Source organism: Heterodontus francisci, chromosome 8, assembly GCF_036365525.1.
Source record: "Heterodontus francisci isolate sHetFra1 chromosome 8, sHetFra1.hap1, whole genome shotgun sequence".
NCBI lineage: Eukaryota > Metazoa > Chordata > Chondrichthyes > Heterodontiformes > Heterodontidae > Heterodontus > Heterodontus francisci.
In genome coordinates, this window is record NC_090378.1 from 85,181,572 (window position 1) to 85,208,288 (window position 26,717).

Here is a 26,717-nt window from a genome sequence, read left to right on the forward strand (position 1 = left end):
GTTGGTAATGATTCTGCTATTGCCATTTACACCTCCTAGACCCACCTTTTGCTTCTTTGCTTGTCCCATTACCGTCACCTTTTACCTTCCGCCGTCAGCCCTTATTTCATTTAATCTCTTTTACCTTCCGCCTTATCAGAGATCTTCCTTTTTGTTCTTTCAACCCCACCCCCTTTTCCTGCTTCTGTACTTGCATAAAACCTGTAATATCTGTAAATTTTGCCAGTTCTGATGAAAGGTCATCAACCTGATACACTAACTTTGCTTCTCTCCTCGCAGATGCTGCCTGATCTGCTGAGTATTTCCAGAACTTTGCTTTTATTTCAATTTAAAATAACTTATCTAACCAGCCTGTATGTAAATTACTCATCAATTAAAAAAAGCTCAAGCAGATCCTCTACAAGCCAGTATTTCTCCAAAGTAAGACTGTGCTCATTACTAAGAGCTATAATATTTGATATCGTCCTGTTCACTCTTCTCTGCACCTTCTCCAGGGCATCTCTATCCCTATAGATGTGTGAGGATCAAAATTGGACACAATGCGCGGAGTACAAATGCACCATCCTTTATTAAGTCTTAAGTATAGTATATAAAACTAAGGGTACAACAGTCCTAGCAATAGAACCTAAAATCCTATTTTATTTCCCCTATAGTAGCCTCATACTATTTATGTTCCTTTAGTAAATGATCAACTCCTATTCCCAGGTCCCTTTCTTGATCAGTTACCTTTGTGTGATATGGACATGCCTGGAGCTCCCTAAATTCAAGTGCATGATACTGCATTTGTCCACATCACATTAAATGATACCTAGCACATATAGGCCTATTTACCTAACTCACCTTAACCATCTAACCCAGCCTGTAACCCATTTGTTCTGAATTATTGTTTGTTCTGAATTACTAGTCTCTGTGCATATTTTCAGTACATGCGTGAATTTAAAAATGGTTCTATTTAAGTCCTCTTTAGTAATGAAAAGGATGAACAGCAAAGAACTCAATACTGTGGAACTCTACTCATGACCAGGTCAAATCAGATCCTTCCTATTAATAGTGACTCTCTGCTAATATAATTTCACAAGCTACCTATCCAGTGTAATAATTGCGATTATTACACGGGATCATATTTTTTCCAACTGTCTACGATACTTTAACTGCTTTTTGGAAGTCAAAGCAAATAACACAATCCAGACTATCTTCACCCATCATTCTGGTAATTTCCTTGAAGAGCTCATTCGAGTTAGAGAGCCAGGACCTATGTTTTGTAAAGCCTGCTGGCTATCCTTAATAATTGCTCAACTTTCCAAATGACATTATATCACATCCCCTATTAGAGTTTCCAAGATCATACAAAGATTTATTGCCTGTTGTAAAATCATGTCAATTGATAACTTTTTGTAGAAAATTTTTACATTTGAACACAATTTTGTTAAAACATTATGGTTGAAATTTTCTGCTTCTGTGCTCGCCACCTGCCATTTTCTGCCCATTAAAGCAAGCGGTCATAAAAATCATTGGCGAGTGTAGAAGCAGAGTTGGTAGCCTACATTTTTGTACCATTCTCTACATGACTCTTCAGAGAAGTCAAACTAGGAGAATGTGAAAAGGAAATAAATATCGATGGCACTGTGTCCATTTTATAAGCGCGAAACAGGCACCTAAGGCGTCCAATGTAACGGACACATAAACCTGATCATTCGGTGTAAGATATGCACTGCCTACCATATTGTTTAGGGCTGCTCAGTAAGTACCCAGGGTGGCACCTGAAACTGTTATTAGTCCCACTGAATATGTAAATCATCGTCCTTTTGCCAAATTGGACTGAACGACCGCAGTATGCGGCACCTTACGTAACTTACTGTGGAACCACGGGAAACAGGAGTGTTCTTCCCAGCTTCACGTTAAAAACAGAAACCACCCCATCCAAGATGGCCGATCTTGCCCCTCCACAACTGGTGAACTGCCTGGGGCCATGAAAGCTGAAGTAAGAGAATGGTGGACCAATTAGCTGTGGTCCTGCCAGCTGGCCTCAATGGGCACACGTGCTACATGAGAATTGCATCTGTTTCGGGCACAAATTAATTTCTAGGCCACTAACTTCTTATTACCTGCAATTGTTGAAAAAGTTCAGGGGAATGATTTGCTTCCATGGATTGTTTTTTGTTATTGACTTCTGTTCTTGTAGGGCTTACTGAAGGTTGTGTGCTATCCAGTACCTCTTGTACTACAACTACAGCTGATTTATGAGCGGCATGGCGACTTTCCGACAAGTTGGGTGAAGATTTTGTCTTTTTTATTATTGGTCTTCCTGGATTATAATTATTGGAAGTATTCCTCTTGGGAATTTTGACCTTGGGTTCAACTTTGGAAAAATCAGGCAGAGGATAATGTTGTTTCCATTTACCATATTTGATTTCATTGTAAGAAATTGTTCTTCCCATTTTTAAAATAGTTTCAAGACTAAGTGGTACTCGTATGTTCTTTTCCTGTATTATTTTCAGTGGATTCTCCGGTCCATAGGTGCCATTATTTTCCACGCTTCCCCGAGTAGGCCCACTGTCGTGTGAATCATTTTCATGTTGTAACACTTCTTTTTCACTTGCAAATTTGCTATCTATCTCTTGTTTCCTTGAAAGATCTGTTTCTGACTTTGTAAATTTGTTAATGTCTACAAATAAATCATTACTGGCTACTGATGAAATATGGTTTTTAATTACAGTTTTGTCAATACTCTCTGTAAAAGAGGTCTCTGGTAAGGTCTCAGAGTCAATGTACATAGTTGAACTAAGTGCCAGATCTTCTTCAGAGAAGAAACGCAGGAGTGATTCAGCAATACTTGCTCTTCCACCACTAAGCTGATTGTGTTCAACCGGAAAGCCATTTTCTAATTTAGTTCCATGTTTGGATACCAATATATCAGCTGTATCCTCTGACAAAAAATTAAGTTCACTTTTACTTCTATAGCTAGAAGCTTCAGCTTCTGTACTCAGTTCATTGTCAGGTACTTCTTGGGAGAATGTATTTTCCACAGTTGATCTTTGATCTCTAAATGGGATAGTTTGGATCACCCTACTAACAGGCACATGACCTGACAGGTTTCTAAAAAGTCTAGTTAATGGTGGCATGTGATCAACTAAATCAGGATTCTCATCTGTGTGATGTTCACTAACAGTCTGTAAGTTACCATCATAAGGCAGCTCTTCCTGTTCCTCATCAGTGGTATTGCCAGCCATCTCTAGTTTGTACTCTTGAAAACGACTTTCCAAATTATCTTTTGTTTCATCATGTTTGCCTGAATAACTAGAATTGTGGATATCTTGGTTATGTTCATACCGACTTTCTTCAGTGGTTAGTAGTTCATTCTCATCACTGCCATCATATCCATTTTCAATCTTGCCAATATCATCTATTGGAGAAAAAGAGAAACATTGTCAACATAGAAATCCGGTTTCATTTTCAGTAATTTCTTTCATCTTCATAGTACTCAACACAATCAGTACTCGTCCTAATCCAAGCCATATATTGTTCCAAATTTAATCAAGTTCTTTGATCAAATCAACCAGAAATTCCTACAAAATGTTATAAACTTTGTCAAGTTATATAACTATTATACGGCTGTATTTTGATTAAGATTCATAAATATTTTCTTTTATTCCCAAAGTTCAAAAAGGTAGTGAAATAATATGTCTTTTTCATGTCATTTTATTCTTTAAATTATACAGATTTGAACCCCTTTCTCCTGCCCCCTCCACACACACATTTCCCACACAGAAACTGAATGATGATGTCCTCACTCTAAGATTATATTTGCGATGAGGTTTGTAGGAAATTAATCTTCAACTGAAAACCAGAAAACATATTGCAGTATACAATACACTGTGAAGCTCTTTTTAATCGCTGCTGGTTGAGAGAGGGATTTGATAAAAATTGGACAACTAGACTTTCCTGAGGGGTTCTCTTGAATGACTACCCAGGGGAGGACTTCAGTCAGGTTTCCAAGAGATCTGATACCTTTTGAAGTCTACTTTAAGACACATCTCTGCAGCCAGAACCTATCTACTTCTGAATGCAAGAGGCAGTTTGTGCTAAATAATTATGTGAGCTAATTACGAGTGAGCATGACTGTTGGGTTCAATTCTCAGTAAATCTATAGTGCAGGATACTATGCATATCAGATCATAATTGTCAAGAAGGGCCACAATTGCACGCATGAAAGAAATAACTGGTGAAGTCCTAAAACCTTAATCACGGGGAACTTCTGATTCTTTCACGTCTGTCTCCATCACCCCGGAAACATAGCCAGATGTCTGTTGATATCCTCTGATGAAGTTGGTAAGATATTGGATCAGGATGAGAAAATGGCAGCATCTTATGCCCGCAACTACATATTCTATGGAGGTGAAATTAGACCTTGTTGTGCCCATTTTCCAGGTGAACGAAGTGGGGTTATGTCCCACAGCCTGAGGACACCATTCCAGAAATTCAGGCTAGTGTGGACTCAGGATTACTGCCTAACCAGAAGTTTTTAATAGGACTGCTGGAGGCCATCATCAAAGAGGTTTTTAAAAAATTCATAGTCAACTTATTGTGGAACTGGGAGGAGTAGGAGTGCTCTGCTCAAACCCCTCCCCCCTGCTCACCAGACTTACTTTAGGGTCATTGCTAGCCCAAGGCGCTAATACAGCGTGCTGGCTCTGGAGGCCTGGCAGGTGCAGCCGCTCACCCAAATTATTAAAATGACTCCCCAACATAGTGGAGCGATACTCCCTATAGGTAGGGTTGCCAACTATAGCTGAACGTACTCCTTGAGATTTCATCATGTAATCTCCCAATGCCAACTACCCCACCCAGTCAATCAGCCATTTTCTCATCCCCAATATTTAATTAAAATTAAAGTATCAAAGAATTATTTTTTTTAAATGCCTGTATGACTTTTCTCCTGGGTTACTCTCAGCAGTGTCCAGAAGATAATCATTAATTGCTGGAAACTCCAAAACAATTCTGGAGGGTTGGCAACTCTACCTGAAGGCAGTATTTTCACATTGCTTCAGTCTGAAACTGCATGAAGTGTAAATCTAGCGTTGTACCTGGTTTTACAAGGTGCTCAGAGAGTCTACTGCATCTTCTGAGTACTTTTAAAGTTTACTTTAATGTAAAGTTTGAGAGAACAGGAAAATTCCTCTTGCAATATTTATATTTTAGAATAGATTTCAACACATCCACATTGCAATTTTGGCACTTTTTAGACTATCTTACATTGTATTTCGTGTCCTAGATCACTCCTGTAGGCAACTCTTCACTCCCTATTGCGAGCATAGGTATTTCTAATACGAAAACATTGAAACAAATGCGACAAAAACAAGCAAGGTTTATGGACAATCAGCGCATGCAGATTTAAGATATTTTTTAGATAAATGAAGGTTCAATTTCAAATAATTTTCTCTAATAATAGCACTAAAATTGAGGAGGACCATTAGTTAGGATTAACGTTAAGGTTCTTTAGTGTCAGCGTCCTGTGGCTCAGTTGGTAGCACTCTTATCTCTGAAACAGAAGGTTATGAGGCCAAGTCTCACTCCAGCACAGTACTGAGAGAATGTGCCTTTTGGATAAAACATTAAATTGAGGCTCTGTCAGCCAGTAAACGTAAAAGAGAACACATGGCATTATTTCAAAGAAAGAGCAAGGGAGTTATCCCTGGTGGTCTGGCCAATATAATCAACATCACAGAAACAGATTATCAGGTCGTTATCACATTTTGTTTGTGGGAGCTTGCTGTGCACAAATTGGCTACTGCTGCATTTCCTACATTATAACAGCGACTACACTTCAAAAGTATTTCATTGGCTGTTTTGGGGTGGAAAGGGGACTATATAAATGCACATTTTTTTTTGAAACTCACATAACTCAATTCAACTCAGAATTATAGACCAAACTGTGAAATGCTATGATTTCAGATCACATCATTGTTGCTATATATGAGATTTTTCACTTCTTGATCAAACCCCTTTTCTGCACTTAAACTAAAACTAAGTCTGTGCAACACTGTGATGCAGTTACAATTGTAGTGTACTTACAGAAAAGCAGCTCTACAGTTGTGTTCCACTGCTTGTTGCAGCTATCAGAAAGGTGTCAGACCATTTGCTACTCCAATGCTCTCCTGGCCACCTTCTCATTTTCCACCGTCCATAAATCTGAGCTCATCAAAGCTCCGCTGCCATATCCTCACCTGAACACCAATCTCCTCAGTGCTTGCTTACCTACACTGGCTCCCTGTCCACCAACTCCTCGATTTTAAAACTTTCATCCTCAAATCCCTCCTCACCCTTTCCTATCTCTGCAACTTACTCCTGTCTTACAACCCGCCAAGAATTCTGCGTTCCTCCAACTCTGGCCTAATTTGTCCACCATTGGTGATCATCCCTTCAGAACATCTAGGTTCCAAGTTCAGGAATTGCCTCCTTGAACCCCACTACCTCTAAGGCTCACTGCTTTGATCAAACATTTCATCACCTGTCCCAATGTCGCCTCTGTGGCTCAGTGTCAATTTTTGTCTGATTATGCTTGCAAATGCCTTGGACATTTTACTATGTTAATAGCACATTATTGTTAATCCAGCAGCACTAACTCATCCTCTTCATATATGAGGTGTATAAGTTTCAGTTCATCAGAATCACAGACCTATCTATGGAAACTGCCTTGTTGGGCCTTCTGAGCGTGAATAAAGTGTGCGGGGAGACGTCTGAATTGCAGTAGCTACATGTGGTGGTTAATTTAGTCCTCAACTTTTTATTTTATATCCTTTATAATTTAGTGACTGCAAAGCCAGTAGAGTATTACAAAAGTTTAGAAACAGACTGCATTGTCATCAGAGACCAAAATTGGCAGTCATAAAAATAAAAATCATAGGACTCCCTATTAATATCTTGAAGTGCATCATTTTGAGTACAGAAGTCTGGAAACAAAGGGGTAAGAGACTAAAACATCTTGCAGACTGTAAGCAATTCCTTCATGCTGTTGATTACTCAGTTAGGTTTTAACTATCGTGTCACTTTTGATTTAAATACAGGAGCAAGGAAAGGCATTGTAGTATTGGATAAATGAATTAAAAACAAACATTCAAAATATTTGTTATTTTTAATAAAGTACAGATCTTCATTTAGGGTTACTTACAAAACCTGGTAATTGAAGATATTGTACTATTTGTTTTCTCCCCACCCCCACCCCAGGACAGAATGCACCCAATATCTTCAGTGTGATACATTCCAGACTGCAAGCATACTTGAAAATGATCTTGGAATTAAACAGAGTAAATTAAACATTGCACCACTGACGGCGTATTACAGCTCATACAGAGAAAATCATAAAGACTATCATTGACTTACAAAGTGGCTGTTGTAGAATTAATGCACTAGTGCACGGGTTGTCATCTTATAAATATTTTGCCTCCTTTGAGAACACTAGAAAGAAAAACCCCTTACAGAAACACATCAATAGTAATCACATTTACGAACCTGCAGCAATGTTAAGGCTAACGTCTTCTGCTGATGACTGAGAAAGGAAGATGGTATAGGAATCACATATTTCACTACTTAAGTTGAAATCGTCATCAACATCCAGAAGTATACGGTTTTCAAAGGATTTTTCCCACACTAAAGAATTCTCTGGTTCTTGTTTGGTGCATTCCTCATCCAGGACATATTGTGATTGTTGCAAATGAATGCAGTGATTTTCCACAAATCTGGTGAATTGATAATCATCCATTTTTTCTAAAAGGTTTTCACTGTCATCTGTATCCAATTCATTTGTTGCATCAAGATTTATATCTGCTTCAAAGTATTCCATTTTTCCAAGTCAGCAGAAATAGTCATAGAAATTATAACACTAGATGATTCTCTATTTGTGTTGTGTTCTTTTTAGAACAATCTTTTCATTTAATGAAATAGGTACTGCAGAACTAGAATAATCTCTGTAGGAGAGAAGAAAGGACAGTCATACAAAGTTCATTATAGTTAACATTTAAGTACACTTACTTTAAAGAGTGATATTGTTACTTGTCAAATGTTCTCTTGGGAAATGTGCAGTCCAGTCAGAAATTCTATAGTTAACATTAAAAAATACATATATTCTATTTTAAATATGTTTATTAAATACCATGCGTCAAACTAAAATATTGCAAATTATGTGCCAATTTAAGGGAGTACCGAAGGAATTTAGTACTATAACTAAATGTCCTCAAGTATGCTTATCACCATGGTCAATTTCATACCTACAATGGGAGGAATTTTTACCTGCCGACAGCTGAGCGCAGGAGCTGGCGTTGGGGGTTCGATAGCACACGGGCAATCCAGAAGTCTGGGATTCCCCACGTGCTGCTGAGTTTTAACTTCATTGCAACTTTTGCCCTGCCCAGAGGTCAGTCTGATTGATGGGCTTGGCTTTCAGTTGGCAGGGTGCATGTCGGCAGAGGTCCCTGACCCTGGGGGGCCCAAATCCGAACCTGGGAGCGGGGTGGGGGGAATAGAGGGCAGGAGGAAGTACGCCTGCTCCTCCTGGCCCACAAGGAATGCTGTGAAGACACTCACCTTCCCCCACAGTGCCATCTTCGCCTTGCTGCTGGATTGCCTGAGGCCCGGGAAATCTAACCTGCAAAGCAGGTTAAATCAAAGGCTTCAAGCCTCATGAACATGAGGCTCCTGGAAGCAGGTTGGTTATACACCTTTTGTCCTGTACAGTAAAACCCAGGTTGGCAGATTTGAGCCAGCTTCCAAATGTGATTTTTGGCCAACTGCATCCAATCCCACCCAATCATCCATGTTAAAATTCCCCCCGCTATGTCTTTTTAAAAATTCATTCATGTGATGTGGGCATTGCTGGCTAGGCCAGCGTTTATTGCCCAGCCCCAATTGCCCTTGAGAAGGTGGTGGTGAGCTGCCGTGTTGAATCGCTGTAGTCCATGTGAGATAGGTACACCCACAGTGCTGTTAGGAAGGGAGTTCCAGGATTTTGTCCCAGCGACAGTGAAGGAACAGCGATATAGTTCCAAGTCAGGATGGTGTGTGACTTGGAGGGGGACTTGCAGGTGGTAATGTTACCATGCATTTGCTGCCCTTGTCCTTCTAGTTGGTACGTACGTACCTCACATGGACTACAGCAGTTCAAGAAGGCAGCTCACCACCTTCTCAATGGCAATTATGGATGGGCAATAAATGCTGGCCTAGCCAGTGACGCCCACATCCCATGAATGAATTTTTTAAAAAAGGGTCGCAGGTTTGGAAGGTGCTGTCTAAGGAGCATTGCTGCAATGCATCTGGTCGAGGGTTCACACTGCTGCCACTGTGCGCCAGTGATGGAGGGAGTGAATGTTTGTGGATGGGGTGCCAATCAAGCCAGCTGCTTTGTCCTGGATGGTGTCAAGCTTCTTGAGTGTTGTTGGAGCTGTACCCATCCAGGCAAGTGGAGACTATTCCATCACACTCCTGACTCGTGCCTTGCAGATGGTGGACAGGCTTTGGGGAGTCAGGAGGTGAGTTACTCGCCTCAGGATTCCTAGCCTCTGACCTGCTCTTGTAGCCACAGTACTAATATGGCTACTCCAGTTCAGTTTCTGGCCCCGAGGATGCTGCTAGTGGGGGATTCAGCGATGGTAATGCCATTGAATGTCAGGGGGAGATGGTTAGATTCTCTCTTGTTGGAGATGGTCATTGCCTGGCACTTTTGTAGCACGAATGTTACTTGCCACTTATCAGCCCAAGCCTGGATATTGTCCAGGTCTTGATGCATTTCTGCAAGGACTGCTTCAGTATCTGAGGAGTCACGAATGGTGCTGAACATTGTGCAATCATCAGCGAACATCCCCACTTCTGACCTTATGATTGAAGGAAGGTCATTGATGAAGCAGCTGAAGATGGTTGGGTCTAGGACACTACCCTGAGGAACTCCTGCAGTGATGTCCTGGAGCTCAGATGATTGACCTCCAACAACCACAACCATCTTCCTTTCTGCTAGGTATGACTCCAGCCAGCGGAGGGTTTTCCCTGATTCCCACTGACTTCAGTTTTGCTGGGGCTTCTTTGCTAGGCCATATTCGGTCAAATGCTGCCTTGATGTCAAGGGCAGTCAGTCTCACCTCACCTCTTGAGTTCAGTTCTTTTGTCCATGTTTGAGCCAAGGCTGTAATGAGGTCAGGAGCTGAGTGGCCCTGGCGGAACCCAAACTGAGCGTCACTGAGCAAGTGCTGCTTGATGGCACTGTTGATGACACCTTCCATCACTTTACAGATGATTGAAAGTAGACTGATGGGATGGTAATTGGTCGGGCTGGACTTGTCCTGCTTTTTGTGTACAGGACATACCTGGGCAATTTACCACATTGCCGGATAGATGCCAGTGTTGCAGCTGTACTGGAACAGCTTGGCTAGGGGCGCAGCAAGTTCTGGAGCACAGGTCTCCAGTACTATTGCCGGAATATTGTCAGGGCCCATAGCCTTTGCAGTATTCAATGCCTTCAGTCGTTTCTACTCCCACTATCCTCCTGTTTCAAAAAAAAAATTGTCCTTGGGATGTCGGCATCGCTTGCAAGACCAGCATTTATTGCCCATCCCCAATTGCCCTTGAGAAGGTGGTGGTTTGCATTCCATGTTGTATAGGTACACCCACAGTGCTATTAGGGAGGGAGTTCCAGGAGTTTGATCCAGCCACAGTGAAGGAACAGCAATATAGTTCTAAATCAGGATGGAGAGTGACTTGGAGGGGAATTTGGTGTTCCCATGCGTCTCCTGCACTTGTTCATCTAAGTGGTAGAGGTCGTGCTTTGGAAGGTGCTGTTGAAACACACTTGGCAAGTTGCTGCAGTGTATTTTGTAGATGGTACATACTGCTGCCACAGTGCACCGGTGGTAGAGTAAGTGAATGCTTGAGGTGATGGATGGGGTGCCGATCAAGCGGGCTGCTTTGTTTTGGATGGTAGTGCTGGACTTCTTGAGTGTTGTTGGAGCTGCATTCATCCAGGCAAGTGGAGAGTATTCCATCACACTCCTGATTTGTGCCTTGTAGATGGTGGACAGGCTTTGGGGAGTCAGGAGATGAATTACTCGCCGCATAATTCCCAGCCTCTGACCTGCTCTTGTAGCCACAGTATCGATATGACCGGTCCAGTATGTTGATGGTGGGGGATTCAGCGATGGTAATGCCACTGGATGTCAAGGGGAGATGGTTAGATTCTTTATTGTCGGAGATGGTCAATGCCTGGCATTGCTTTGCATAAATATAACTTGCCACTTATCAGCCCAAACCTGAATGTTGTCCAGGTTTTGCTGCATGCGGGCACAGATTGCTTTAGTATCTGAGGAGTTGCGAATGGCACTGAACACTGTGCAATCATCAGCGAACATCCCCATTTCTGATCTTAATGATGGAGGGAAGGTCATTGATTATGCAGCTAAGGATGGTTGGGCCTAGGATACTACCATGAGGAACTCCTGCAGCAATGTCCTGGGGCCTGGATGTTTGGCGTTCGACAACCATAACCATCTTTCTTTCTGCTAGGTATGACTCCAACTATTAGAATTTTCCCCTGATTCCCATTGACTTCAGTTTTGCTTGAGCTCCTTGATGCCAAGCTATTCCATTATTTCAACCTTTATAGATGTCCAGCTCATGAGTTTATAGGTCTTTGGGTTAATCTTTCCATCCATTTTCACCACATTAACATCCTTCATCCATTAACACAGCTTCCATATTACAGATCATGCCTTAAAAAATTCACCAGGTTTTATTAAAGCATTTTGCAACAGGAGGAATGTGTGTTTCCTCATTGGGGATTAGGTAGATCAATTTCTGTTGTGAGGAACACATAAAGTGGCTCCTAATTGATTCAAACTCAAGCAATTAACATACTATTTGGATATAATTCTCTCCTACTGTGCACAAATATATATCAGATCAGTTTTCATTCAACTTTGCACTTCATTTTGAGCCTGTGGGGAGGGCAGAAAAGGAGGAAATTAAATCCCACAATTTCATTGTGGCTGATCACTAATCTTACAAAGAGGGCTTGATAGGGTATGCAACTGACCTGATAATGGCAAATGAAGTTTAATACAGACAAATGCAAGATACTGCATGGTAGAAGGAAAAAATGTGAATGTATATTATATGCATAGGATACAGCTTGTCAAGAGGGAAGTTGAACTAGACATAAGCATGCTATTTGACTCTTTACTCACCATGTCCAAAAAAATGAGAGACGAAAATAAAGAAAGAAAGCTCCTTTGGATATTTTTCAAAAGAGATACGAAATAAATGCAAGGTGTTGCTGTGTCATTACTGTAGTATGATGCTGTCTTGCTTGTCACATTAATAATTAACCAAGTGGAATTATACTTCGTAGCAGAAGTGTGTACAGGATCTGAGTGAGACCATTGCTGGGTGTAGAAGAGAACAAATGAAAGAATAATTAATTTTTCATGAGGTTGTTCAGCATAAATATGAGGGGGAAGCAGAGCCTATTTTTTTGTCCAACTTATACAGCTATTTTTTTTAAACTTCATTTGTAAATTGCTTGTGTTTAAAATTTGTAAATATACATTTTAGCAGATAAACTGTTAAGTGTACAGGGCAGCAAGAGTTTGTTATTAATAATGTACAAGAATAGCATCTTCTGCTTTTACATCCCCATATCATCTTTTCATCAATAAATAAGGACTCTAAATAAAACAGTATGAAGGCATATTAGACATAATAGTTGCAGTTTTGGAGCAGACCCAATCATTTTAATGTGACATTGTGAGTGCACTTATTCAAATAAGGCTTTCCTTCATTTGCTTTCAGGATTTGAAAACTATTGAAGGATCACTTTCAGCCAGCAGTCCTTTTGCGTAGTTATTTGAATGGCCATCTGCTAATTGTTGTTTACTGTATAACAGGTGACCATCATGCTGAATAATATCAATTGGCATGCACAGTAAGCAGTACTTTTAAAAGTAACTGGATGCAAATTTAGTGATTTTATCTGGGCCAAGACCCCCATCGCCACCGGCTAAAGCGCAGCGAGAGCCCTGCGTTGCCTCCTCTGGGGAAGGCCCACCGCATTAGGCACTTAAGTGGACAACAACAGGCCTTCCCTGGGATTAAGGACCCCAGCGACGGAAGTCCCACCTGCTGCGAGCTGCCGGCCCATCACAGGCCGACAGCTCTTTAACTGAGCAGCCCCACCGCAAAGGTGGTGGCTGCTGTTGGTATTGGACTCACCAGAGGTGCTGGACCCAGGCCACAGGTGAGTCAGGGCAGCAAGGGTGGGGTGGGAGCGCTCAGCAGGCCCCCGCTTCCCAATGCTGGAAACCTCGATCAGGCACTGTGCCTTTTAACGAGGGACCTCCCCTTCCCTCCACCACCCCCCGCCCCCCTCCCCACAATCCGGTGCTGTCAAGCAACCTACACGGGTTTGTTTGGTGTGCTCCCCATGCACCAACGGGCCCACCCACTGCTGGGCTAATACTGGCAGCAGTGGGATGAGGCCCTTAATTGCCCACTTAAGGGCCTCAATTGGCAGTGGGATGGGAAGGTTGTCCATGGGCCTTCCCGCCCCAGATTTAATTTGGGTGGAGGTGGGAAGTTGGTCAGCCCACAGCCACCATCCCACCTGATAAAATGTTCTCCCCACCTCCAAAATCGTCGTGGGGAAGAGCATAGAATTACCCTCATGCAATGCAACCACTAGCAACATTACAATGATTTTCAGTCCAGTACTTATCCATTACTATTCAGCATGGTCACCAGTTCATCTTTGATTTTGAAAATATAGTAGAGATACTCCTGAGTCTGGATCACCTCGACACTGAATCAGAAAATTGGGTACACTAGAACACCCATTTCAAATTTGTCGAGTGGCAATCGGCTGAGGCAAACCATGACCAAAGATACGTGGACAGGGCATGTTCCTAGAGTTTTTTCCCTCGCAGAAAGATTCTGTGGGTGAAGGGGAGGCAAGGAAGAGGGGATCAGGGTTGATGGTGGAATTTCTGCACACTATGCCCAGGTGGGACAGCCTCGATGGACCAGCTGGTCTTTACTCATTCTTTCTTGCATGAGTGTGGGTGGGTACCCCTAGCACTCCTACCATCATTTTGCTAAAATTTGCATCTATAGTCGAAGGAAAGGGAATAAAGTGATATGGGAACAAGGTTGGAGTTAGAATTAGGACTACTGTGTTGATAAATGCCAATGTGGACTGGGTTAACACATTGTTTCAGTATTATAATTTCCATCCAATTCCACATTAAAGGCTAATGATCACCCAAACTAATTTCAGAAAGTGGCACTGATGTTCAGAAAATTCATGAATGATCACAGGTTCGTTACAAAAACAATCAGCCACCATATCACAAGAATCTTGGAGGGTGGGTTGGGGAAGGGGATGTTTAGGTGAGGGGAAATTTAGAAAGTTAAATGAGAAAGGACAATAGTGTAGGGTAGTGATATAGGTAGTGCAAAGCAGAGGGTGACAGGAAGGGACATATGTACAAATGTAAGAGTGCATCAGCAAATATGGTCAGAGTAGGGAAAAATGGTAAAAAGACAGATTTAAAGGCCCTTTATCTGAGTGCATGCAGCATTTGTAACAAGATGGATGAATTGATAGCACAAATAGAAATAAATTGTTATGATATGATAGACATTACAAAAACGTGGTTTCAAGGTGACCAAGGCTGGGAACTAAATAGTCAAGGGTATCTGACATTTCAGAAGGATAGGAAGAAAGGAAAAGGAGGTGGGGTAGCTCTGTTAATAAATGATGAGATCAGTACAGTAGTGAGAAATGATCTTGGCTCGGAAGTAGAATCAGTTGGGGTGGAGATAAGAAATAACAAAGGAAAGAAGTCACTGGTGGGAGTAGTTTATAGGCCTCGTAACACAAGCTACACTGTGGGACAGAACATAAATCAAGAAATAATGGGGGCTTGTTGGAAAGGTACTGCAATAATTGTGGGCGATTTTAATCTTGACATAGATTTGGCTAATCAAATTGGCAAAGGTAGTCTGCAAGATGAGTTCATAGAGTGCATTAGTGACAGTTTCTTAGAACAGTATGTTCTGGAACCAACCAGGGAGCAGGCAATTTTAGACCTGGTAATGTGTAATGAGACAGGATTAATAAAATGACCTCATAGTAAAGGATCCTCTAGGAAAGAGTGAACATAGCATGATGAATTTCACAATGAATTTTACATTCAGTTTGAGGGTGAGAAGTTTGGGACTGAAACTCGTGTCTTAAATTTAAGTAAAGGCAATTACAAAGGTATGAAGACAAAATAGTGGTGCAGTGGTTAGCACTGCAGCCTCACAGCTCCAGTGACCTGGGTTCGGTTGTGGGTACTGCCTGTGTGGAGTTTGCAAGTTCTCCCTGTGACCACGTGGGTTTCCTCCGGGTGCTCCGGTTTCCTCCCACATGCCAAAGACTTGTGGGTTGATAGGTAAATTGGCCATTGTAAATTGCTCCTAGTGTAGGTAGGTGGTATGAGAATTGAGGGAAGGTGGGGATGTGAGAGCGAAATGGGATTAATGTAGGATTAGTATAAATGGGTGGTTGATGGTTGGTGTGGACTCGTTGGGCCGAAGGGCCTGTTTCGGTGCAGGAATAGGCCACTCAACCCGTCGAGCCTGCTCCGCCATTCAATAAGTTCATGGATGAATTGATTACTCCATATTTCCACCTACATCCGATAACCTTAACCCACTCGCTTATCAAGAATCTATCTATCTATCTCTGTCTTAAAAATATTCAAAGACTCTGCTTCCATTGCCTTTTGAGGAAGAGAATTCCAAAGACTCATGACCTTCTGAGAGAAAAAGATTTCTCCTCATCTTTATCTTAAATGGGTGACCCCTTATTTTAAACAGTGACCCCTAGTTCTAGATTCTCCCACAAGGGGAAACATCCTTTCCACATCCACCCTGTCAAGACCCCTCAGGATCTTATATGTTTCAATCAAGTCGACTCTTACTCTTCTAAATTCCAGTGGATACAAGGCTAGCCTGTCCAATCTTTCCCGTAAGACAGCCCACCCATTCCAGGTATTAGTCTAGTAAACCTTCTCTGTACTGCCAACACATTTACATCCTTCCTTAAATAAGGAGACCAGTACTGTACACCGTACTCCAGATGTGGTCTCACCAATGCCCTGTATAGCTGAAGCATAACCTCCCTACTTTTGTATTCAATTCCCCTCGCGATATACGATATCATTCTATTAGCTTTCCTAATTACGTGCTGTACCTGCATACTAACATTTTGCAATTCATGCACTAGGACACCCAGATCCCTTTGCATCTCAGAGCTCTGCAATCTCTCACCATTTAGATAAGATGCTTCTTTTTTATTCTTCCTGCCAAAGTGGACAATTTCACTTTCCCACATTATACTCCATTTGCCAGGTCTTTGCCCACTCACTTAACCTATCTATATCCCTTTGTAACCTCCTCATGTCCTCTTCACAAGTTACTTTCCTACCTATCTTTGTGTCATCAGCAAATTTAGCAACCATACCTTCGGTCCCTTCATCTAAAAGTCATGTATATAAATGGTAAAAAGCTGAGACCCCAGCACCGATCCCTGTGGCACACCACTCGTTACATCTTGCCAACCAGAAAATGACCCATTTATGCCCACTCTCTGTTTCCTGTCAGCTAACCAATCTTCTATCCATGCCAAAATGTTATTCCCTACACCATGAGCTTTCATTTTCTGCAATAACCTTTGATGTGGCACCTTATCAAATGCCTTCTGGAAATTTAAGTACAATACATCCACCGGTTTCCCTTATCCACAGCACATGTAACTCCCTCAAAGAACTCCAATAAATTGGTTAAACATGATTTCCCTTTCACAAAACCATGTTGACTCTGCCTGATTACCTTGCATTTTTCTAAATGCCCCGCGACAACATCTTTAATAATAGCTTCTAACAATTCCCCTAAGACAGATGTTAAGTTAACTGGCCTGTAGTTTCCTGATTTTTGTCTCCCTCCCTTTTTGAATAAAGGAGTTACCTTCACTATTTTCCAATCTAAAAGAAACTTCCACGAATCTAGGGAACTTTGGAAAATTAAAACTAGCGCATCAACTATCTCACTAGCCACTTCTTTTAACACCCTATGAAGAAGTTCATCAGGACCCGGGGACCTGTCAGCCCACAGCTCCAACAATTTGTTCAGTACCACTTCCCTGGTAATGGCAATTTTCTTGAGTTCCTGCCTCCTTTCCGTTTCCTGACTTACAGCTAATACTGGGATGTTACTTGTATCCTCAATAGTGAAGACCGATGCAAAATATCTGTTCAATTCATCTGCCATCTCGTTATTATCCATTATTAATTCCCCAGACAACTCTTTTCTTTTTGAAATATCTATATAAACTCTTACTGTCTTTATATTTCTAGCTAGCTTTCTCTCGTACTCTAATTTTACCTTCCTTTCAATCTTTTAGTCAGTAATTCTTTGCTGTTTTTTTATATTCTGTCCAATCTTCTGACCTGCCTCCCATCTTTGCGCAATTATAGGCTTTTTCTTTAAGTTTGATAGTATCTTTAACTATTTTAGTTCACCACGGATGGTGGGTTCCACCCTTGGAATTTTTCTTTCTCGTTGAAATGTATCTATTCTGTGTATTCTGAAATATCCCCTTAAATGTCTGCCACTACATCTCTGTTGACCTATCCCTTAACCTGATTTGCCAGTTCACTTTAGCTAGCTCTGCTTTCATGCCCTCATAATTCCCCTTATTTAAGTTTAAAATACTAGTCTTGGACCCACTCTTCTCTCCCTCAAACTGAATGTAAAATTAAATCATATTATGATTGTTGCTACCTAGGGGTGCCTTCACTATGAGGTTATTAATTATTCCTATCTTGTTGCACAATACCAGGTCTAGTATAAAAGCAAAATACTGCGGATGCTGGAAATCTGAAACAAAAACAAGAAATGCTGGATTCACTCAGCAGGTCTGGCAGCATCTGTGGAAAGAGAAGCAGAGTTAACGTTTCGGGTCAGTGACCCTTCTTCGGAACTGACAAATATTAGAAAAGTCACAGATTATAAACAAGTGAGGTGGGGGTTGGGCAAGAGATAACAAAGGAGAAGGTGCAGATTGGACCAGGCCACATAGCTGACCAAAAGGTCACGGAGCAAAGGCAAACAATATGTTAATGGTGTGTTGAAAGACAAAGCATTAGTACAGATTAGGTGTGAATATACTGAATAAGGAACATCAGCAAGTGCAAACCTGAAGAAAAACAACCTGAAAAAAACAGTGGGTAAGCAAACTGAACAAACTAAGATGAAATGAAATAAATGCAAAAAAAGATTGTAAAAAATGTAAAAAGGAAGAAAAAATAACTAAAAATGACTAAAAATGAAAGTAAAGTGGGGGGCTGTCATGCTCTGAAATTATTGAACTCAATGTTCAGTCCGGCAGGCTGTAGTGTGCCTAATCGGTAGATGAGATGCTGTTCCTCGAGCTTGCGTTGATGTTCACTGGAACACTGCAGCAATCCCAGGACAGAGATGTGAGCATGAGAGCAAGGGGGAGTGTTGAAATGGCAAGCAACCGGAAGCTCAGGGTCCTGCTTGCGGACTGAGCGGAGATGTTCCGCAAAGCGGTCACCCAGTCTGCGCTTGGTCTCCCCAATGTAGAGGAGACCACACTGTGAGCAGCGAATACAGTATACTACATTGAAAGAAGTACAAGTAAATCGCTGCTTCACCTGAAAGGAGTGTTTGGGGCCTGGGATAGTGAGGAGAGAGGAGGTAAATGGGCAGGTATTACACCTCCTGCGATTGCAAGGGAAGGTGCCCTGGGACGGGGACGAGGTGGTGGGGGTAATGGAGGAGTGGACCAGGGTGTCGCGGAGGGAACGATCCCTTCGGAATGCTGACAGGGGAAGGGAGGGGAAGATGCGACTGGTAGTGGCATCACGCTGGAGGTGGCGAAAATGGCGGAGGATGATCCTTTGGATATGGAGGCTGGTGGGATGAAAAGTGAGGACAAGGGGAACCCTGTCACGGTTCTGGGAGGGAGGGGAAGGGGTGAGGGTAGAGGTGCGGGGAATGGGTCGGACACGGTTGAGGGCCCTGTCAACCACAGTGGGGGGAAATCCTCGGTTGAGGAAAAAGGAGGTCATATCAGAAGCACCGTCATGGAAGGTAGCATCATCAGAGCAGATGCGTCGGAGACGGAGAAACTGGGAGAATGGAATGGAGTCCTTACAGGAGGTAGGGTGTGAAGAAGTGTAGTCGAGGTAGCTGTGGGAGTCAGTGGGCTTATAATGGATATTGGTAGACAACCTATCCCCAGAGATGGAGACAGAGAAGTCGAGGAAGGGAAGGGAAGTGTCAGAGATGGACCATGTAAAGGTGAGAGAAGGGTGGAAATTGGAAGCAAAGTTGATAAAGTTTTCTAGTTCGGGGCGGGAGCAGGAAACGGCACCGATACAGTCATCAATGTACCGGAAAAAGAGTTGGGGGAGGGGGCCTGAGTAGGACTGGAACAAAGAATGCTCGACATATCCCACAAAAAGACAGGCATAACTAGGACCCATGCGGGTACCCATAGCGACACCTTTTACTTGAAGGAAATGCATGGAGTTGAAGGAGAAGTTGTTCAATGTGAGAACAAGTTCAGCCAGGCGGAGGAGGGTGTTGGTGGATGGGGACTGGTTGGGCCTCTGTTCCAGGAAGAAGCGGAGAGCCCTCAAACCATCCTGGTGGGGGATGGAGGTGTAGAGCGATTGGACGTCCATAGTGAAGAGGAGGCGGTTGGGACCAGGAAACTGGAAATTGTCAAAATGACGTAGGGCGTCAGAAGAGTCACGGATGTAGGTGGGAAGAGACTGGACCAGCGGAGAAAAGATAGAGTCTAGATAGGAAGAAATAAGTTCAGTTGGGCAGGAGCAGGCTGACACAATGGGTCTGCCAGGACAGTCCCGTTTGTGGATTTTGGGAAGGAGGTAGAAGCGGGCTGTCCGGGGTTGCGGGACTATGAGGTTGGAAGCTGTAGAGGGAAGATCTCCAGAGGAGATGAGGTCAGTGACAGTCCTTTGGACGGTGGCTTGATGTTCGGTGGTGGGGTCATGGTCCAGAGGGAGGTAGGAAGAGGTGTCTGTGAGTTGGCGTTGAGCTTCTGCAAGGTAGAGGTCGGTACGCCATACAACAACAGCACCACCCTTGTCTGCAGGTTTGATGACCATGTCGGGGTTAGACCTGAGAGAACGGAGTGCCTGAAGTTCAGAGGGGGACAGGTTAGAGTGAGTGAGGGGGGCAGAGAAATTGAGACGACCAATGTCTCGCCGACAGTTTTCAATGAAGAGATCAAGAGCGGGTAAGAGGCCAGGGTGAGGGGTCCAGGTAGAGGGAGAATGCTGGAGGCGGGTGAATGGGTCTGCTGGTCGGGGGGAGGACTCCTGGTCGAAGAAGTGAGCCCGGAGGCGGAGGCGACGGAAGAAGAGCTCAACGTCATGCCGAGCGCGAAATTCATTGAGGTGGGGGCGTAAGGGGATAAAACTGAGACCTTTGCTGAGTACAGAACGCTCAGCATCAGAGAGGGGGAGGTCAGAGGGTATAGTGAATACACGGCAAGAGGTCAGATCAGAAGGGGTGGGGTCAGAGGGAAGTGAAGCGGAAGGAGGATCTGGAGGGGCATTAGTCCCCATCAGCTGCTGGAGCTTGCGTTCCTTAACACCTGAAAGGAAGAAAAAAAGTTTTTTGTTAATGCGTCGGATGAGACGCAAGATGAGATGAAACTGCGGAGTAGAACAGATTTGAGATAAGGTGAGACGGTGCTGCTGGAGAGAGAGGTCCAGTGTGTGCATATGGCGGCGCATAGCACTGAGTGTGGATCTCAGGATGCGGCGAGAGTAGCAGTCCGAGGAACGTTGTATTTCTCGGAGATACCTGTGATCCTGGGTGGTTTCAAAGCATGATGGGTGAAACTGCAGTTGGAATCCACGTGGAATCAGTCGGAGCCGGAGACAGGCACTGAGGAAGGAGATGTGGCTGTGAAAACGAGTTTTGGTAGATACCTTATCAAACACCAGGAGGGAAATAGAAAGCAATGAAGGTGAACAAGGTAAAAGAGACAAACGAAAATCCCGTCGGAGAGAAGAGCAGAACTTCTTCAAGGTAGGCATTCCTGGAAGAGAAGTGGCAGTGAATTAAACACTAAAATAAAAGCAAAATACTGCGGATGCTGGAAATCTGAAACAAAAACAAGAAATGCTGGATTCACTCAGCAGGTCTGGCAGCATCTGTGGAAAGAGAAGCAGAGTTAACGTTTCGGGTCAGTGACCCTTCTTCGGAACTGTCTTTCAACACACCATTAACATATTGTTTGCCTTTGCTCCGTGACCTTTTGGTCAGCTATGTGGCCTGGTCCAATCTGCACCTTCTCCTTTGTTATCTCTTGCCCAACCCCCACCTCACTTGTTTATAATCTGTGACTTTTCTAATATTTGTCAGTTCCGAAGAAGGGTCACTGACCCGAAACGTTAACTCTGCTTCTCTTTCCACAGATGCTGCCAGACCTGCTGAGTGAATCCAGCATTTCTTGTTTTTGTACCAGGTCTAGTATAGCCTGCTCTCTAGATGGCTCCATAACGTATTGTTCCAAGAAATTATCCTGAAAACATTCTATGTACTCTTCATCTACGCTACCTCTGCCCATCTGATTTTTCCAGTCTATATGTAGGTTAAAATTCCCCATAATTATCACTGTACCTTTCTGACCAGAAAAGCAGATTATTTACATGGAGAGACTGCAGAATGCTGCAGTAGAGGGATCTGGGGGTCATCGTACATGAATCGCAAAAAGTTAGCATGCAGGTACAGCAAGTAATTAGGAAGGCAAATGGAACATTGGCATTTATTGCCAGGGAATGGAGTATAAAATTAGGGAAGTCTTGTTACAACTGTACAGGTGAGACCGCACCAATAGTACTGCGTACAGCTCTGGTCTCCTTACTTACAGAGGGATATACTTGCATTGGAGGCAGTTGGTGTTTAGAGGAATGAGAGGTGATCTTGTTGAAACATAAGATTCTGATGGGGCTTGACAGGGTAAATGCTGAAAGGATGTTTTTCCTTGTGGGGAATCTAGAACGGGGTGGGGGGGGGGGCGGGAGGGGAATAGTTTCAAAATAAGAAGTCTCCCTTTTAAGACAGAGCTGAGGAGGAAGTTCCTCTCTCAGAAGGTTGTTAATCTTTGGAATTCTCTTGCCCAGAGAGCTGTGGAGGCTGGGTCATTGAATATATTAAAATAAAAACAAAATACTGAGGATGCTGGAAATCCAGAATAAAAACAAGAAATACTGGAAATACCCAGCAGATCTGGCAGCATCTGTGGAGAGAGAAGCAGAGTTAACGTTTCAGGTCAGTGACCCTTCTTCAGAACTATATTCATGGCTGAGTTAGACAGCTTTTTGATCTACAAGGGAGTCAGGCAGGCAGGAAACTGGAGTTAAGACCACAATCAGATCAGCCATGATCTTATTAAATGGCAGAGCAGGCTCGAGGGACTGAATGGCCTACACTTATCTTCTATGTTCTTAGAAGAGAATATTTTAACAAATTTTCTTGCTATATTCCATTTTCTAGTATTAAAAGTTGCAAGTTAATTTTTGATCAAGCCATACTGAATGGAATTGAAGCATTTCTAGGAGTAGGATTTTGTTATTAGATTACAACTGCGCTAAACACCAGTCTACCATGAAGATCATCCAAATGATCCGAAATGGATTCAGGCATAAAAGAGCAAGGAAATTTAGGCGTAACATAAATACTTAGGTAACACACTTGCAGCTGTTTCCTCCAAGGCGCACAGTTGTTTTACGCCCCAATTACAGGTGTCTCTGGGCACAAAAGTACAAGAATTTCCACTCACAGTGATGAAGTCACTTCACCAGTGCCAGCAATGGGTCCCGGGGATGAATAACGCGAAAACTACAACTTTTATAAAGTCTGCCCTCCCCACCTGGTCTCTCCTGTGGTTTAATACTTACGGTGCTGCTACTGCTCACTCCAGCCGGATTTGAGAAATTTACAGTTAGCTGCTGCCCTCCGCGAGCTCGCTCAGCCTCAGTGGCGGTTACATAAATTAGGCAAATGAGCGATCCCCGCGCTCTCATTGGCTCATATTTGAATCGAGCTTGTAGGAGGGGGCGGGGTTTCCGCGCTGTTATGGTGATGAAGAAGCTGCAGCTTCGGCAGGTAGAAGTGGGTCAGGTCGGCCGGAATGAAGGCTTCTGTTGTGCTAATTTAACTCGATCCAATAACTGCTGTTACTTATTTTTTTAAAAATTAAAACCAGGGCAGTTTCACGACACCGTCTAAGGTTTACTCAAACCTTAGCTTGTATCGACAGTGACAGTTTCTAAATGGAGTTTTGACGAAAGGTCACCGCCCTAAAAAGTTAACTCTGTTTCTCCATTTCTCGGGCCTGCTCAGTATTTCCAGAATTTTCTATTTTTATTATCCTAAATTATAACGGTCTGCAAATATGTCGTCTCTCACTTGGATAGGAGGTAGGTATTTCATTAAGGTTTAAACGCCAACCATGGGACTGTTAACCAATTTGAAAAGGAAGCACCATTCGGCAGGTTTGAACGTGGTTACAATCAACCTTACGCTTGCTGAACTTGAATCGTATTCCTAACATTTTCCAATGCTAATACAAAAGCAAAATACTGCAGATGCTGGAAATGTGAAATAAAAACCGAAAATGCTGGAAATACTCAGGTCGATCGACCTGAAACGTTAACTCTGTTTCTTTCTCCACAGATACTGCCAAACCTGCTGAGTATTTCTTTTCCAGCATTTGCTATTTTTATTTCTCCATGCAAGCCTGGCATGAACAATAATTACCTGCAGATTTCTTTTCAGATTCAGCAGTAGATGGATTGGGTAAGATCTGGAAGGGGGGATCATGTCAGGAAGGTAGCAATCTCAATCTGCAAACATTACAGCAGAAATTTAGAAACCCATCGCTTTTTGCTTTAAACAGTTCAGTTTACTCACTTTTAAATTTACTTTTATTAGTTACGCAACACCTTAGCTGTTTGGGAAGTGTGAAATGAGCATTATTATCTCTAATATCTTTCTGTTCTGAGAAATCCAATTGATTCGTTTTTTGATGATGCCACCTGACCCATTTCCTGCAGTTTCTGTTTTTGTTTTGGACTTCCTGCATCTGCAGTTTTTGCTTTTCAATCTTATTGCAGGGTAGTTCTAATTGAACAATTTATGCAGTTAGCATCTGTGGAGAGAGAAACAGAGTTGACATTTCTGTTCTATGAGCTTTCATCAGAACTGGCAAAAGTTAGAAATGGGGAGGGGGTAGAAGAACAAAAGGGAAAGTGTGTGATAGGGCAGAGGACAGGAGAGATTAAATGCCAAAGATGTCACAGAACAAAGGCAAAGGGTGTGCTAATAGTTGTATTAAAAGACAAAGCATTAGTCCAGAGAGGGTGTTAATGGCAGAATAATGAACAGCTCTATCCAAAAACAAAAACCTGAAAAACAAGTTTAAGACAGGCCCATGGTTTAAAAAAAAAGTGACAGTCTTTGAGCAAGTGAAAAGGGGGAGGGGGGGAAGACAGACAAGAAGGAAGGACTGTGATAGGATGGAGGGTGGAGAGATTAAATGACGGGTGTCATGGAACAGAGTGCAAAAGAGAAAACACAAATACAGAGAGAGTGCTAATGGCAGAATAATGAACAGCTCTGTATGAAGGAAAAAATGTGAAAAATAAGTTAGAGACTAGCACATGGTTAATAAATAACTAGAAAAAGAATATAGATAAAAGAATAAAAATAATAAACAAAAAATAATGGGACTCATGTTCTCAAACTATTGAACTCAATATTGAGTTCAGAAGGCTGTAGAGTGCCTGATCGGAAGATGAGGCACTGTTCCTCGAGCTTGCGTTGATGTTCACTGGAACACTGCAGCAGGCGAGGACAGAAATGTAGGCATGAGAACAAGGTGGAGAATTAAAATGACAAGCAACTGTAAGCTCAGGATCGTGCTTGCGGACTGAGCGGAGGTATTCTGCAAAGCGGTCACCCAATCTGCGTTCGGTCTCCCCAATGTAGAGGAGACTGCACTGTGAGCAGCGAATACAGTATACTAAATAGAAAGAAGTACATGTAAATTGCTGCTTTACCTGGAAGGAGTGTTTGAGGCCTTGAATTGTGGTGAGAGAGGAGGTAAAAGGGCAGGGATTATACCTCCTGCCATTGCATGGGAAGGTGCTGTGGGAAAGGGAAGAGGTGTGGGGGTAATGGAGGAGTGGACCAAGATGTTGTGGAGGGAACGGTCCCTTTGAAATGCTGACAGGGGAGGGGAAGGGACGATGTGTTTGGTGGTGGCAGCACGCTGGATGTGGCAGAAATGGCGGATGACAATCCTTTAGATGTGGAGGCTGGTGGGGTGGAAAGTGAGGACAAGGGGAACCCTGTTGTGGTTCTGGGAGGGAGAGGAAGGGGTGAGGGCAGAAGTGCGGGAAATGGGTTGGACACTGCCAAGGACCCTGTCAACCACAGTGCGGGGGAATCCTCGATTGAGAAAAAAGGAAGACGTATCAGAAGCCCTGTTGTGGAAGTTTGCATCATCAGAACAGATGCGTCGCCGACAGAAAAATTGGGAGAATGGAATGGAATCTTTACAGGAAGTAGGGTGTGAGGAAGTGTAGTCAAGGTAGCCGTGGGAATCGGTGGGCTTCATAGAATCATAGAAAGTTTAAGGCACAAAAAGAGGCCACTTGGCCCATCGTGTCTGTGCCGGCCAAAAAACAATCCACCTGTTCTAATCCTACCTTCCAGCATTTGGTCCAGAGCCCTGCAGATTACGGCACATGAGGTGCATATCCAGACACCTACCCTTTCAGGCAGTGAGTTCCAGACCTCCACCACCCTCTGGGTGAAAAAGTTTTTCCTCATTTCCCCTCTAATCTTTCTACCAATCACTTTAAATATGAAAGGATTCCATATGCCGCCTTAACCACCTTATCGACCTGTCCTGCTACCCTCAGGGATCTGTGGACATTCACTCCAAGGTCTCTTACTTCCTCTACACTTCTCAGTATTTTCCCATTAATTGTGTATTCCTTTGCCTTGTTTGACCTCCCCAAATGCATCACCTCAGACTTCTCCAGTTTGAATTCCATTTGCAACTTTTCTGCCCATCCAACCAGACCATCAATATCTTCCTGCAGCCTAGAGCTATCCTCCTCACTATCTACCACACGGCCAATCTTTGTGTCGTCTGCAAACTTCTTGATCATGCCCCCTACATTTACGCCCAAATCATTATTATACACCACAAAAAGCAGAAAAAAGTTGTCTCTCAGAATAGATTCCAATAATTTGCCCACTACTAAGGTTAGACTGACTGGCCTGTAATTATTTGGTCTATCCTTTGCTCCCTTTTTAAACAGAAGTACAACGTTAGCAGTTCTCCAATCCTCCGGCACCACATCTCTATCCAGTGAGGACTGGAAAATGATGGTCAGGCCTTCTGCTATTTCCTGTCTTGCTTCTTTTAACAGCCTACGGCACATTTCATTTGGCCCTGGTTATTTATCAACTTTCAAGGATGCTATTCCCATTAATACTTCCTCTCTCCCTATGTTTATCACATCCAATACTTCACACCCCTCCTCCTTAACTACAATATC

At 43.0% G+C, this 26,717-nt stretch overlaps 1 protein-coding gene across 8 annotated transcripts in view; it reads right to left on the reverse strand.

Moving 5' to 3' along the window:
- Positions 1 to 23,965, reverse strand: part of LOC137372989 (serine-rich adhesin for platelets-like) — a 77,294-nt gene extending 53,329 nt beyond the window's left edge. For 7 of the 8 annotated variants that reach the window (XM_068037584.1, XM_068037581.1, XM_068037583.1 and 4 more), the window contains exons 1-4: positions 23,043 to 23,122; positions 12,222 to 12,419; positions 7,510 to 7,964; positions 2,106 to 3,403 (exon numbers count right to left, since the gene is read on the reverse strand). In XM_068037584.1, coding sequence (XP_067893685.1) covers positions 2,106 to 3,403; positions 7,510 to 7,840 — 1,629 coding nt within the window. In that variant the 5' untranslated portion in view covers positions 7,841 to 7,964; positions 12,222 to 12,419; positions 23,043 to 23,122. Of the gene's footprint in view, positions 1 to 2,105; positions 3,404 to 7,509; positions 7,965 to 12,221; positions 12,420 to 23,042; positions 23,123 to 23,904 lie in introns of those variants that run through there. The other variant, XM_068037580.1, reaches the window with a different exon arrangement.
- Positions 23,966 to 26,717: the final 2,752 nt, after the last annotated feature.